General features: G+C 37.6%; 1 protein-coding gene and 1 pseudogene across 1 annotated transcript; both read right to left on the reverse strand.

The window, feature by feature from the left end:
• Positions 1-518: 518 nt before the first annotated feature.
• Positions 519-6,371, reverse strand: LOC149286543 (keratin, type II cytoskeletal cochleal-like). The gene is made up of 9 exons (XM_089493951.1): positions 5,958-6,371; positions 5,391-5,599; positions 4,307-4,367; positions 3,778-3,873; positions 3,373-3,537; positions 3,151-3,276; positions 2,787-3,007; positions 2,632-2,660; positions 519-655 (listed from the first exon to the last, which is right to left on the reverse strand). Exons 1-9 carry the CDS (start codon positions 6,369-6,371, stop codon positions 519-521), a joined length of 1,458 nt encoding a protein of 485 aa, XP_089350077.1.
• Positions 6,372-10,967: 4,596 nt separating this feature from the next.
• Positions 10,968-14,086, reverse strand: LOC149286544 (keratin, type II cytoskeletal cochleal-like; annotated as a pseudogene).
• Between the last annotated feature and the right edge of the window lie 1,238 nt (positions 14,087-15,324).

The raw sequence follows: 15,324 nt of genomic DNA on the forward strand, positions 1-15,324 counted from the left end.
TATCCAGAGCAACACTGCCATGTGCTACTACATAGGACACACATATTACATATTAGGCAATTTCCTCAATTATTTTTATACACTGTAAAATATTATTGGAAAGGATGGAAGACGCCTCTGGCCCAAAAGGCACTTAATTATTAAAATGTAAATTTCCACCAATTTGGCCACACACTTTAGACAAAGTAGTACTTGCCAAGCTGTAGTATGCTACAGTCATTGCACCCATTGAATTTTGCTGGAAATCTTCACATTACTTATCACGACTTCTAAGTTGGCAGTCAACCCTGCACATTGCCTCCTACACAGAGCAGACCATAAATTGCCCCTTGCCTCCAAGGTTCCATGAGAAAAATAAACGTAATTGGTGCAAATGAAAGTTTATTAAAGATTTATGCCTTGATTATATGTACAAATTGTACTACATAATAAGGTTTCAGCTCAAGGAAAGATTTTTTTTTAATTTTTAGATAATATGCTTGTAGTTCTTTAGTTAAAATGTATACAGTACATCTACTTTAGCAGTAATGCCCATGGCCAGAGGTGTGCTGCTTGCTTTTGGACATATGGCTGTAGCCCCCCATATGATGATGGCCACTTCCATGAGTCATTCCTCCTGTGCAGTGTTTTCCTCCAGTGCTGGAATGCATCACAGCTATAGAACAAGAAAGAAACAGGTTAATTTATTAACAAGAATGGCTGTAATAAGCAAGTAATGTGGCACCATTCTTTAGTCATTTTTACCATGATTCCCATGTTCCATATTTGATGAACCCACCCAAGTTAAACATTGTTTTGTTCATGAGAAGCAGGGCCTCCTTTTAAAATCATAGAAATACACAAAACATAATAATTATTAGTGATAATAGATTTTTTTTTAAAATGAAATAGCAAAAAATATGTTTTTTGCAATGTTGTTTAAAATTACTGTGGGTGCCACAGCTGAGAAATTACCCAATTTATGTTCATCTCACATATTCGAGATATGTTTTTTATATGTTCAAGAGTGCCACATACATCCTTTCCATATTACCCTTTTTATTTTTAATACTAATACATATTATTTAATACTATTTAAAATATTTATTTAATTTATATTTAATTTATATTTAATTTTTTTCCCTGATCTGTCTGTGCTGCGGGAGCAATCAGAGATCTGTACAGGGTCTATAAGGACCCTGCTGAGTCTATCCTGTCCTCCAGTGAACTTCCTGTGGGAAGTGAATGCCGGATTGTGTGTACCCGGGACTTGTGCTGAGTGCCGTTACACATGGTCATTAGAAAGCCAGAAACAAATATGTTTTATAGAATATCTAGGGAACTGGAGGGATTCCTTTCTCATGCTTAATCAGTGGCGTCTCCAGCTTTCATATTTAGGGGGGGCACATGGGGGGCCAGGAACCAAAGTATGGGGGCCAATTATAAAACGGTACATATACAATATATATATATATATATATATATATATATATATATATATATATATATACACACATATATACACACACACGTTAGGCAGTTATTTCTCATTCTTTAATATTAGCCCCTGCTGATGACAATATATAGAAATATTACACCCTGCTTCTGATATATATTAATATTAACCCCTGCTGCGGATATATATTGATATTAGCCCCTGCTGCGGATATATACTTATATTATACCCTGCTGCCGATATACATAAAAATTATACCCTGCTGCCGATATATATTAATATTTGACCCTGCTACCAGTATATATTAATATTAGCCCCTACTGCCAATATATATTATTAGTCCCTGCAGCCAATATATATATAAACTTAGCCCCTGCAGCCAATATATATTAATATTAGCCCCTGCTGCCGATATATATATAAATACTAGACCCTGCTGCCAATATGAATATAAATACTAGACCCTGCTGCCAATTAATATTAATATTAGCCCCTGCTGCCAATATATGTTAATATCTCCCTCTCCCTCCCAAACTATCCTAACTACCCCCTCTCCCTCCCAAACTATCCTAACTACCCCCTCTCCCTCCCAATCTATCCTAACTACCCCCTCTCCCTCCCAATCTATCCTAACTACCCCCTCTCCCTCCCAATCTATCCTATCTACCCCCTCTCTCCCTCCCAATGTATCCCTATCTACCTCTTCTCACTTGCTATCTACCTCTTTTCACTCTCTAACCCCCTCCTAACTTTCTACCCTCCTCCCCCCCCTTTGAACTTCACTTACCTTGGGCTTGTAGAAGTCCAGCGGCGGGATCGCGAGGTCTCTGTCTTCCTGGTTCTGCCGCAGTGTGCGCGGCTTCATTGCTGAGCGCCGGATATGACATCATATACCGGCGCTCGGCTTGAAATGCCGGCACTGCGACCAAGGCAGAGGCCTCGCGGTCGCGGAAAAGAGTGAGAGGCGCCGAACGGTCGCTGAGAACTTATTCCTCAGCGACCGCTCGGTGCCTCTCTCTCTCTCCTCCGGATCTATTAAAAAAAAAAAAAAAAAGACGGCGTTTCAATTGGGGGGGCACACCGGGGGGCACAGCATGATTTAGGGGGGGCCATGGCCCCCTCTGGCCCCCCCCTGCCGACGCCACTGTGCTTAATAAATGTATTATAGATAAAATCAAGAATGAAACATCACTTACAGATATTAATAGAGTCACCAGAAGACAACCTGAAATAAAATAAAAAAGAATCACACATTCAGAAAGTAACAAGTAGGATTTTTTAAAATGAGACAAAAACATTGTGTGCATTCTGTATCAACAGAACATCTAATATAAGTGAAAGTTACTCTAACCTGTGCTCCTCGCCTTCCAGCATCTTCTTGTAGGTGGCAATTTCAATATCTAGAGCAAGTTTCACATTCATCAGCTCCTGGTATTCTCGCAGTTGGCGAGCCATATCCTGCTTGGCCTTCTGCAGAGCAGCTTCCAGCTCAGAAAGTTTGCTCTTGGCATCCCTGATAGCAGCCTCTCCGCGTTCCTCTGCCTCGTTAATAGCAGATTCCAGAGCAGAACGCTGAGAAAATATTAGAGAATGCACATTTGTGTAAAAAAATATTTCCGAAGATCCTTAAATTTTTCTTTTTTAGCTTTTTCAGGTGAATCCTACCACATGTTCCTCTCGAGAGATTTCAAGTATTTGTATTCATGTATTTTTACCTGAGCTTTTACGCTATCAATCTCTGCCTTCAGCCTTTGAATTGTTTGGTTTAATTCACAGATTTCCTCTCTGCTGCTCTGCAGATCATTCCCATTTCTTCCCACCGCCATGCGGAGCTCTTCAAACTGCGCACAAATCAATTTTTTTTTAATTTGTTTTAATCACATACTTACATAAAAATAATTGCTGTATTTGGTAGGATTTTATTATGGAAGCCTCACCCGTGACTGGTACATTGCCTCTGCTTCAGCTCTGCTTCTGTTAGCTATATCCTCATATTGAGCTCTGACCTCGGAAATTATTCCATCCAAGTCCAGATCTCGGCTGTTATCCATGGACACAACCACAGAGGTGTCTGAGATCTGAGCCTCAAGCTGAGCAATTTCCTGCAAATTATGGACTTTTAAAAAAAAATATTACCCCAAGGAAGATATACATATAACTGAATGATAATGATTTATCTTGAAACAACATATAATATCCAAAGATAAACAGCAAAATTGCAAAGAAAAAGTATTTAGAAAAAGTATTTAAATAGCCATATTTTTAGCCTGACATTAGAAAAGCCTTATTAACATTAATGATGATTCATAATTTAAAAAAATAAGAAAAAACAATCTATTTACTGCATCAAACAGAGTTCTCATGAAGTTAATCTCATCATTCAGGGAATCGGCCTTTGCTTGTAACTCAGCTTTGTTCATAAAGGCAACATCTACATCCTATAGGAGACAAAAAACACAGTGATCAATGATGGCTTTATATAAAGCATACAACATAAGTTATGGTGTGGGTAAAGGTGATGTAAAACCCCTCCGCTTAACATGAAAAAGTAGAAGAGGCATAAGTAAACACTAATCTATATACACCAGCCAGAAATCCTAAACCTATAGTGCTACCACCACTGTTTGGGTTATGCAAATATGGTTAACATTGATCATGTCTTTGCATCTATGAGGCTAGGACTGAGGAGCAGAAGCCAGATAACCACTCATGGGCAGCTGTTTCATCCTTAATGGGAACTCATCAGAATGATGTTGGTTACTGGCTTACTGATTGAGGATTGGAGCAGTAAGAGAAACACACACACCATACATACTATTTTTAGAACTAGACTACTTCCTATAAAATAAATATATCTATGAACCTTCTTACCCTCTTTAGTCCAACAAACTCATTTTCAGCAGCTGTGCGTCCGTTGACTTCTTCTTCATACCTGTTACATTAATACATTGGACTTAGCATGTCTGAAACAAAGAATTTCATGATAGATAAGAACTATTCTAGTCTGTGCATTTCTTGCTATATATAAACCGAATGTACCGATAGCCCTATGGATAAAAAAGAAATTGAAAGTCATTCCTCCATAAAAGCATACAGCGCCCACTGTAGGGGAGACTACAAACCACAGCAGAACATGTAGAGAATGAAACCACGGCAGCACAGTCTCAGAAGTAAGTGTAGATTTATAAAGGTAACGTCTTTTCACAAACTGCGAAGGTTTCACACTTTAGCGCAGGTTCAGGTCGGACGGGCCCTTTGTAAGAGGTAAGCAGGGGCTGGAGTGAGGTGGGGTGTATGTATATGTATATGTGTTTGTATGTATGTGAGCATGAATGTGTAATTGTGTGTGTGTGAGTATGTGAGAGCATGGATGTGTAATTGTATGTGTGTGTGTGTGAGCTGTTGAAGTTAGAGGGCCTCAGGGCAATTTTGGCACCAGGGCCCTGTGGGTTCTAGGTACCCCCCTTGACACTGCTGTTGTGATTTCATTCTTTAGATGTTCTGCTTTGTATAAACCTCAAACCATATCTGGTCATTGGTCTTATGTTATATTCAGGATAGATGTATGCCTTTCCCATCACATTTTTACCTGTCCTGTTTGAGGTCAATGATTCTATATGTGCCTTGCAAACTGTAATGACAAACTATTTGACTTTTTTGGGCACATAAAAGGTAAGTTATTCTGTATGACAATTCCGAACATAATTACCTGCATAGTTACATGAGTTAAAAAACAACCTTTGTAAGTACTCAAATCTATTGATCCAGTGGAAGGAAAAAAACTAAATGAGAGTTGTACTCAATTTTGTTCAAATTTTTTTTAAAAAAAAGAAAAGTGGCAAAGACATCTTGGCTGCAAAGACAATTGATCCAGCCCCTGTGATGACCATACATTTAGAAGCAATTCTAAAGATACATTAATACTAACAATAGAATTACTTGTGAAACACTATACCTTCTCCTGATTTCCTCTACATTTACTTCCATACTGTTCCTTTCTGCTTCCAGACGAGCTCTCTCACATTGGAGATTCTCCAGCTGTCTCTGGAGGTTACTTATGAAAGCCTCAAACAGAGGTTCTATCTGACTCCTGGCAGTTTTCTGGTCTTGGAGAAGAGCCCACTTAGTCTCCAGCATCTTGTTCTGCTGCTCCAAAAATCTTACCTAATTTATAGAAGAGACAGAAATGTGAATCAATATTGTTGAGTTAAAATACGTATTGTATACTTGCTGCTAAGATACTTAAAGGTTTTCAAGGTTTCCAGAGATTATGTTCTATAAATGTAAACAAAGATATGATGGCTTCCTATCGTTAGCTTGTATATAGGAGTATAGGAGGGTCAATAACTGCTTCATATATGGCTGAAATTATACACATTGTAATATATATAAAATTAATATAAAATGGTTGAAATAAAACATGATCAGAAGCTTGAAATATAATGGTTTTATAGGAAAGCCTTCTTGATATCTGTACAATGCTGTTCTTCACAAATTCAAAATTATATACAATAAATCTCACCTTGTCAATAAAGGAGGCAAACTTGTCATTAAGTCCCCGAATTTGGTTCTTTTCTTCTGTTCTGACTCTCTGGATGCTTGGATCAATCTCCAAGTTAAGAGGTGCCAGAAGACCTTGGTTCACAGTTACAGGTGTGATACCTGCAGAGCATCCCCCAAATCCAGAATCTATTCCACCAGCACCATGTCCAGATCCATGTCCACTTTTCCCTGAGTGGAAGGTTCCCAATGACATCTTGTGTGCCTTGGATCTAATACTGTGGGCACTTTTGCTGCTAAAGGTTGTTTTGTGTCCATGAGCTGCAGGTTTGGAGTGGGAGAAAGTGCTGTGTGCACTCACATGTTTAGGTAAAGCTACTGAACAGGAGCTGAAGTGCTTGTGCCCAGAGCTGCTGAGGATGGAGTGATGAGACATGATGCTTCTTCTCAGAGAGAGCTGATAGTAAATTATAGCCTGCTCAGGAGATTCACGTCTTCTAGACACAAGCCTGCTGCTTTTATACTTCACATGGGTTTGAACAGTTACCCCAAATTATGTTCATAACTCTTATGGACATTGTTTAGTATCATTATTACTCTCTGATTTATACAAATAAAACATCAGCACACCTACAACATCAAAGCTTACTGCATTTACCAATGGCTTCCTTGCCTATAAAGTAGGCGAATTGCTTAAGTGCTAGCAAATTCTTTTCTATGCACATAAGTATCATGGTAAAAGTTCTAGCCTGCTTCCATACAAATCAAATAGTTAATTGAAGCTTGGGGGATTATTCACTGACCTTTTGCCTTGTGTGCATATTTTCTTTTATAGATTACTTGTTACTGTCATACACTAGCAATACATAAAAGCATGAACCCCCCCTCCATCATTTTATCCTGTAATCACAGTATATATTGCAAAATGAATTATGTATATTTGCTTTGCCTCAGCATTTAATAGCTACATTACGTAAGTCAAATTGCAATTCATACCCCATGAGAACCTCACGATATATAAAATTAAAATAAGGGCCACACAGTATATAATTTTTAAAAAGTGTACTTAGCTACAATTCAAGGTGGACAGATTATTTGAAAGTGCCAATTTTCATCTCAGAGCACCAAAAGCAGACCACATTCCACTAATCTATAATGATGGTCTTTGACTTGGCTAAATTTAGGTTTCTCTAGACTTTAAGCTACAGAACAGGACACTACTAAAACTGTAACTGTGACTCCTGTGAAGCTCCACAACTGGGGTATACATTATTCATGGGTTGTATGAGTTAATTTATTATAGGATATAGTTAAGTTTCATCAAACATCTTGTGTCCCCTAGATATAAGAAACATGCCACCAAGGACAGATCCTACCATAAAGTTATTTTTGAAAGTAAAGCTCCAAGTACAAAGTTTAGAAGATCATTTTCACTGGCAGGCCAGATGATTAACTTATCATCTATGTAGTGAAGACAGGGGCTTTGTTTCAAATGTGGATATGTAATCATTCTGTAGTGCTATTGGTGTTCCCATTGCAGTTTCCATCTTTTGTAGGTAGATGTTCTGTATAAATGTGAAACATGTGAAATAATTCCTATAATAATAGTAATTCCTGAAACAACAGCTCACTCTTGGCTGCCGTCTTTGAAGTTTATTCACTAAAGTTGGTAGGGGAGTTATGGTTTCACGTCACTATTAATTAAGAAGGTCTAACACCTTGTGCAAGTTTCTCCAGTAAGAATATATATAGAAGTGTGATATAGAAGTGTGATATAGAAGGCCAGCCAAGCTCTCTATCTTTTTGTGTATTTTGGGGAGCACATGGTAAAAGCCCACTTTTGGATTCCAAGATATTAATTTACCCATTATTTAGTGTTGTAGGGGAATGCTTGTGTGATATTTTGGGTTGTTTTGTGTAAGTGCCAGTTAAAAGGGAGATCTTTGATCTTCCCAAATGTCACATTTACACCATGAAGGCTATTGGTCATTCTAAAATGAACATATGGGGGGCATGACTGAAATGACACCATGGCAGGGCACATAGATAGTAAGCTCCGAGCAGCACCAGCCTTTTCTACTTTTAAATTGAGCAACACCTGGATAATTTTTGTAACTAATCGACAGGAGGATTTAAACAACGACGAAAGGCCTTACTTCATGACTGTATGGCGGCTAGAGACTGGGAGGAGGATTCAGAAGCCTCAGTGCACCAAGAGTCTACGTCATAATCACCTTTACCTTCACAAGAGCACTACGTAGACTCACCACTAACCATACAAGAAATGAAGTCCCTGCTACAGGAAATGAGGGAAGACTTCAAATGCGATATTCATACTATTGTGACAGAACTAAGTCAAACAAATGTTCAATTGAAATTGGAGTATCTTCAAAATAAAATCATGGACCTAGAACACCATTCAAGGCGGAACAATGTACGCATTCAGGTAGTACCAGAGGAGGTTTCCCAAGCAGAGTTACCAGGCTTTGTACAGTGCTTATTTACTGCAATTTACTGCGCGGCTGCAAGCGGGATTGAAAGCCTCTTCCGGCGTTCATGAAATGAAAGGGGCTGGCGTGCACGTACAGCGCCGCCCAATGGCCGCGCCTCAGCTCTTCGTCCCACCCCTTTTAAGACGTGAGACGAAGTGCTGAGGCACGGCCATTGGGCGGCTCAGTGCGTGCACGCCGGCCCCTTTGATTTCATGAACGCCGTCCTCCTTAAGTGTTTACTATAAGGCATTTTTGGAGGCAGAGTGGCATATAGGGGCTATAAGGCATTTCTGGAGGCAGAGTGGCATATAGGGGGTATAAAGTATTTCTGGAGGCAGAGTGGCATATATGGGGTTAAAAGGCATTTCATGGGGCAGAGTGGCATAAAGGAGGGTATAAGGCATATAAGGGGGGCAGAGTGGCATATAGGGGTATAAGGCATTTCTGGGGGCAGAGTGGCAAGCCTGGGGGCAGGTTGGCAATGCATAACTGGGGGGGCAGGTTGGCAAATAAAAGGAAATAAAAACCAAAAATTTCTCAATAATAGTTTTTATTAAATATGAAAAAATACATGAATTAATAAAGAAATAAAAGTTTCTTACAAGAATATCAGGAAGAATAATGTGATCACTGTTTTGTTCCACTGAATAAAATGGAACTTTTGTATCTAAAAATGTTTGCAGTAGCAAATGTTTTGATTCCAAAATCAAAGGGCAGTGTACATGTAAATGTGTGTGTATAAGGACAGTGTACATGTATGTGAGTGTGTAAGGGCAGTGTCCGTGCATATGTGTATGTAAGGGCAGTGTACGTGTCTATATTTTTCTTTAAAGGGCAGTGTACGTCTATATGTGTGTGTAAGGGCAGTGTACGTGTATATGTGTGTGTAAGGGCAGTGTATGTGTATATGTCTGTGTAAAGGCAGTGTATGTGTATATGTGTGTTTATAGGCAGGTGTGTGTAAAAGTCAGTGTGTAGGGGTCCTGGGAGGGAGGCTAACATTAGCCTTTTTTAATAAAAAATAAATAAATCTGCTGCTGTGGACTACTCTTCCAATGATGCTCAGCCAGCATTATGGTGGACACCTGGCTGGCTGAGAATCATAGTAATTTTAGTTCACAGCTAGCATCTGCCACTTTACTGTTGCTGCACTTCCCATGACGCTTAACCAGCATCATGGAAGTAGTATGTCTGGCTGAGCCTCATGGGAATTCAATTCAATGTGTTGGTTATTTTTAATATGCATGACTGTGCTGACAAAAATGAAGCATGTTTTAAGTGGTGATGCAAGCGGGACATTGTAAAGTGCAATTGCATAATAACATAACATAATACTGCTGGCAGATCTATCGCAAGGCACTCTACAAAAACTAGGAAGTTTTTGCAGTGATCACAGCGAATTTGCGCTCACATCATATCCCTTACAGATGGGGTTTTCTGACAAAATTGTTGATCCATTGAGAGGGCTCAACGGTTTCCTTCACCATGCCAGAAGAGCCAAGAATAGATCTTTCATCCTGGGGCATCTCTTCTCCCGTGCCCACCTCCAAGACCCATAGGCCAGATCTTCTCAGACTCTCAGTGACTTCTACAGTGAGCCACCAAGAGATCACTTGAAGGAGAACAAACTTTCCCACAGTGATAAAGAGTATGAGGAATGCATTTTAGGCATCGTTTTACAAATGTGCATTATATGTTTCAAAATGATTCAATTATATAAATTGCAAAAATGTATGTATTTCTGCAATTCCAGTTACTGGCAAAAAAATCAAACATTTCCCTGGTGTTGTCATTGTATGTGCTACGGTATGTTGAGTCAAGAAAAATCAATGGACTCATTTTTACAAAGTAACATGGATAACACCTAAACATATCCTACATTTCGGTGCAGTCTTTGTGTTTAATAGGTATGCTTTTTTATTTGAACATATATGTTATTTACCCATTTTATGCCTGAAATAAAATTGGCACACAAATGCAGTTTAATAAACTCTTTATTAAGGGATCAAATACAATGCATGCTAGGAAACAAGTTGACTATAGCTTAAAGAAAGGCTTTGTCTAATTTTGGGTCTACTTAATATATGGATTAATTTTATATTTGCTAACTGTAGGCCTTGGAACAATTCACCACTCAGACATTTGGCTGTACATCCACGTTAACAGTGGTGTCCGTGCCCAGAGCTATGATTGCTTTTGGAGACGCGGCTGTAGTTTGAGCTATATCCTCCCTTATGATGGTGGCCAGCACTTGGTCCATGAGACATTCCTCCTGAGGAGTGCTTTCCTCCAGTGCTTGAGTGAACTACAGCTATAAAACATAGAAGGATTTAGAATTACTAGGCATATATTTTATATAGGTTAAGACTACAAAGTTGATATTGATTTATGATGTATTATAGGTCATTCCAATTTCATTTGCATACATTTAATGCTATTACTGTGTTTTGTTATGATTACCTTTTTCTAAAAAAAAATCTATTTATTAAAAAATGTAATTTTAACATTTTACTTGCGCAAATATAAATTATTAAGGCATATCACTTACAGATATTTACAGAGTCACTGGAAGCCAACCTGAAACAAAAAAAATCAAAAGAATAATTATAATGTTTTACTGAATTGCATTTGCTACTGCACTGCTCCAAGGTCTATCTCAAGAATGTTTCTGTAATCTCCATTCTGTTTAAAAGAACTCACAGGTACTGTTGTACTGCACCCACATAACAGTGTTGAACACAGAATATGACTCTCACCTGCCCTCTTCTCCTTCCAGCATCTTTCTGTAGGTAGCGATCTCAATATCCAGAGCCAGTTTCACGTTCATCAGCTCCTGGTATTCTCTCAGTTGGCGAGCCATGTCTTGCTTGGCCTTCTGCAGAGCAGCTTCCAGTTCAGAGAGTTTGTTCTTGGCATCTCTGACAGCGGCTTCTCCGCGTTCCTCAGCTTCATTAATAGCAGCTTCAAGTGCAGAGCGCTTAGAAATGAGAAGAGATTCCAGTTATATGCAGAACAGTTTACGTACATAAGAGTGTTTCTTCTTTCGAGTTTTACTACATAGCTAAGGGAGAACCGATGAGTATCACAACTTAAGTGTTTACTTAACAAAGAAATACCATCAGTAATTTATATTCTGCTCACATCCTTACAAACAATAAAAAAAAGTATATTACATATTTTGTTTATCCATTTCTATAAGTTTATGTATTTTTTACCTGAGCTTTCACGCTGTCAATCTCTGCCTTCAGTCTCTGAATTGTTCGGTTTAGTTCACAGATCTCATCTCTGCTGCTTTGCAGATCATTCCCATTTCTTCCTACAGCCATTCTAAGCTCCTCAAACTGCAGATTACATTTAGAAGTATAAGACAATGTATGAATTAACATGAATGTATGTTTGTCCAATAACAAAGAAGATCTGATATGTTCTAAATATGGAAAACTCACACGTGACTGGTACATGGCCTCTGCTTCAACTCTGCTCCTGTTAGCGATCTCCTCGTATTGAGCTCTGACTTCAGCGATTATTCCTTCCAGGTCCAGATTGCGGCTGTTATCCATGGAGACAACCACTGAGGTGTCTGAGATCTGAGCCTGAAGTTGACCAATTTCCTATTTCAAAGAAAATACATTTTTTGATTGAACGTGGATACAGATGTTTATGACTTCTTAAAGTAGATGGCCATAATATTAAGACCTATTCTGAACTATGAAATATATATATTTTAGAAATGCATAAACTATCACTCTATGCTCTCTGTTACAAGGAAAACTATAACAAATAATAATTTATCATCACAAAAATATACATTGATTATGGGTTGTGATCCCTCAATGTACTCGTTAACATTCTATCCTGACATCCCTTTTAATCTTCCTTTCTAGAGCAGATCTCATTTTTTATGACGTTGCAAACCTTCAAATTTATTTCCATTATGATATAAATTAACAATACTTTTTAGCTATGAGTATTAGTATGTGTATTCTTTTTCCTATGTCAAAAAGATGAAGGGAAAGATGAACACAAAAATCTAAGTTTGTATCATTTCATTGTTAAACACTGCTACAGAATCTGCTCAGGCAATAAAGATAAAATGTAATATAGCCATAGTTACTGCATCAAATAGAGTTCTCAGGAAGTTGATCTCGTCAGTCAGAGAATCAGCCTTTGCTTGTAATTCAGCTTTGTTCATAAAAGCAGCATCTACGTCCTGAAGAAGAGAAAAATACATGAGAAAACAATAATAGCCTTAGTTTAATACATGTTTAGAATTAGATATATTTAATAATTCATATTTATTTTATTCTGCAATTTTAATTGCTATACAATTAATATTATTACATTTGTTGTTTTTATATTTAAAAGCATCTAAGTGATTATGTTTGTATTTATAATATTTACATATTTCAGTTTTCCTCTTACCCTCTTTAGCCCAACAAACTCATTTTCAGCAGCAGTGCGTCGGTTAACTTCTTCTTCATATCTGTTATATTAAGTAACAGATATTAACATTATTTTAAAACCAGAACACAGATTATGTATTATTAATAAAAAAAATAATTAACTGTTTCATGTTAAAAAGGGGAGAAAACAGCATCCTGTAAACCAAAATTTCCCAAACTGTAATAAATTATAATAAAATATTTTTCATATTGTCTTTATATTACATTTGAATATGTTTAGAAACATATGTCTTTGAAGAATAGAATACTGTAGAAAATAAAAGCATAAAAATAAAAACAGAATATATACCTTTTCCTTAATTCTTCTACATTTTGCTCCATGCTGTTCCTTTCTGCTTCCAGACGTGCCTTCTCACATTGGAGACCCTCCAGTTGTCTCCGGAGATTACTGATAAAAGCCTCAAACAGAGGCTCAATCTGACACCTGGCAGTTTTTTGATCTTGGAGAAGAGCCCACTTAGTCTCCAGCATCTTGTTCTGCTGCTCCAAAAATCTTACCTAATATCCAAAACATAAGGAAAGCAAGTAGTATATTGTGGGTCATGGTTCACTGGGCTATTAAGCACCAATGCTTTTGTCTTCTTTGCGGAATTAAGTTTTTTAAATAAGAGATTGTTTTACTGAGCAGCATCGGATGCTTTTGTACATGTGCACATTTTGAAAAACAAACACTGTTATAGTTAGTAATTTAAAATCTCTAGAAATAATAATAGATACTAAAATGTAATTTTACTTTTAAACCCAGATAAGCTATAAACACTACCCGTATGTACCTTATCAATGAAGGAGGCAAATTTGTCATTGAGTCCCCTAATTTGGTTCTTCTCTTCAGTTCTCACTCGCTGGATGCTTGGGTCAATCTCCAAGTTTAGAGGTGCCAGGAGGCCTTGGTTCACAGTTACTGAGGTGATACCTCCTGAGCATCCTCCAAATCTAGAGCCCATTCCACCAGTACCATGTCCAGATCCATGTCCACTTTTTCCTGAATGGAAGCTTCCAAATGAAATCTTATGTCCATTGGATCCAATACTGTGGGCGCTTCTGCTGCTGAAGCAATGCAGTGTCTTGTGTCCATGAGCTGCAGGTTTGGAGTGGTGGGAGAAGGTGCTGTGTGCACTGACATGTTTAGGTAGAGCTACCGAACAGGCGCTGAAGTGCTTGTGTCCAGAGGTGTTAAGGCTGGAGTGATGAGACATGATGCTTCTTCTCAAAGAGAGCTGATGAGATTGTAGCGTGCTTTCTGGAGTTGTGTCTGCTAAATACAAACGTGCTGCTTTTATACTTCAGGACTGTTAACACTCACCCATAAATTGCATGGGAAGATTATTACATGGTGATTTCATTGATATAAAACATCAAAAACAAACTTATACCATCAAAGAACAATGCCTTTATTGATGGCTTCCTTTACTATAAAGCCATCATCATAAATGACCTTATTTATTAATACATTTCAAAACTCTTTCTGTCAAATGTTTGAAATCAGACTTATTGTATGACCAGTGGCTGCCCATTTCTATCTGCATTGATACTAAAAAAATTAACCTCTTGTAAAACATTTTTGCATTCCTTTCTATATTTTATGGTAACTAAAATGTAGTTTGCATTTTGCAAATTAAGAACCTATTTCCAGGTGTTTTTAGTAGTTCTTTAGTCAAAGCTTAACAATATGCCCTAAAAATGATTTATGTGGTACTAGTACTAAATGGTGAATCTATGTGAATTTTTGAAGACCAAATAACATAAGTTTATAAATTAACTGAAACATTGCTGAAACAACTCCAATTCGATTATCGTTAGGATGGGATAGGGGTAATGGTATTGGATATGCTTGGTATCTTATCCCAAACATACACTTAATAAAAATAAAGTAAGAATGTGGGGGTCCAGTGCCAAACTCTAAAAGTCAGACAATATTAACTTTGTCCCTTTATGTTTATTAAGGATTTAGGAGGTCCATGCTCCTGGTCCCCTAAAACTGGTTAAGTATATTTACAATTTTAATTACCCTGCATCACAAATGTGAAGCGCCACTGATGTTCATCTATAATTGTACAAAAGCAATCTTGACCAAGGCTATTAAGCATGCATTTTATTAAATTATAAATTATTTCCACTTCTTGTTTGATGTTGGCTGAAAAACATTTACACCAGACTGGAGAAATCATAGAAACCAAGAATGCAACGTTCTTACAATGTTACCACTTGTTATGTATGGATTTTTCTCTTATTGTCTTCTAAAAGAAAATCAAATTGGCTCCTACAAATTTGTCCAGCTATGTCCACTGAGTGAACATTCATTCATCTTGATGTCAGCTACCATGCCTGTCACATATGCCTAGTCTTTAAAGATTCATATGCAAACTAACCATATGTATGAGTGTATGAGTCAATATTTCATACACTTTGTTGTCTACCAATGTTTGTTTCATCA

The sequence above is a fragment of the Sceloporus occidentalis genome, unplaced genomic scaffold (assembly GCF_023333645.1).
Source record: "Sceloporus occidentalis isolate IW3139 unplaced genomic scaffold, rSceOcc1.0.p SCAF_68, whole genome shotgun sequence".
NCBI lineage: Eukaryota > Metazoa > Chordata > Lepidosauria > Squamata > Phrynosomatidae > Sceloporus > Sceloporus occidentalis.

What these genes read in the sequence shown, in the direction of transcription:
- LOC149286543 (XM_089493951.1), bottom strand. Translation starts at nt 6,371, where the DNA reads ATGTCTCATCACTCCATCCTCAGCAGCTCTGGGCACAAGCACTTCAGC. An exon ending in GTAGAGGAAATCAGGAGAAG is followed by an intron (nt 4,368 to 5,390) that starts GTATAGTGTTTC and finishes TTAATGTAACAG; the next exon opens with GTATGAAGAAGAAGTCAACG. An exon ending in AGTTTGTTGGACTAAAGAGG is followed by an intron (nt 3,874 to 4,306) that starts GTAAGAAGGTTC and finishes TGTCTCCTATAG; the next exon opens with GATGTAGATGTTGCCTTTAT.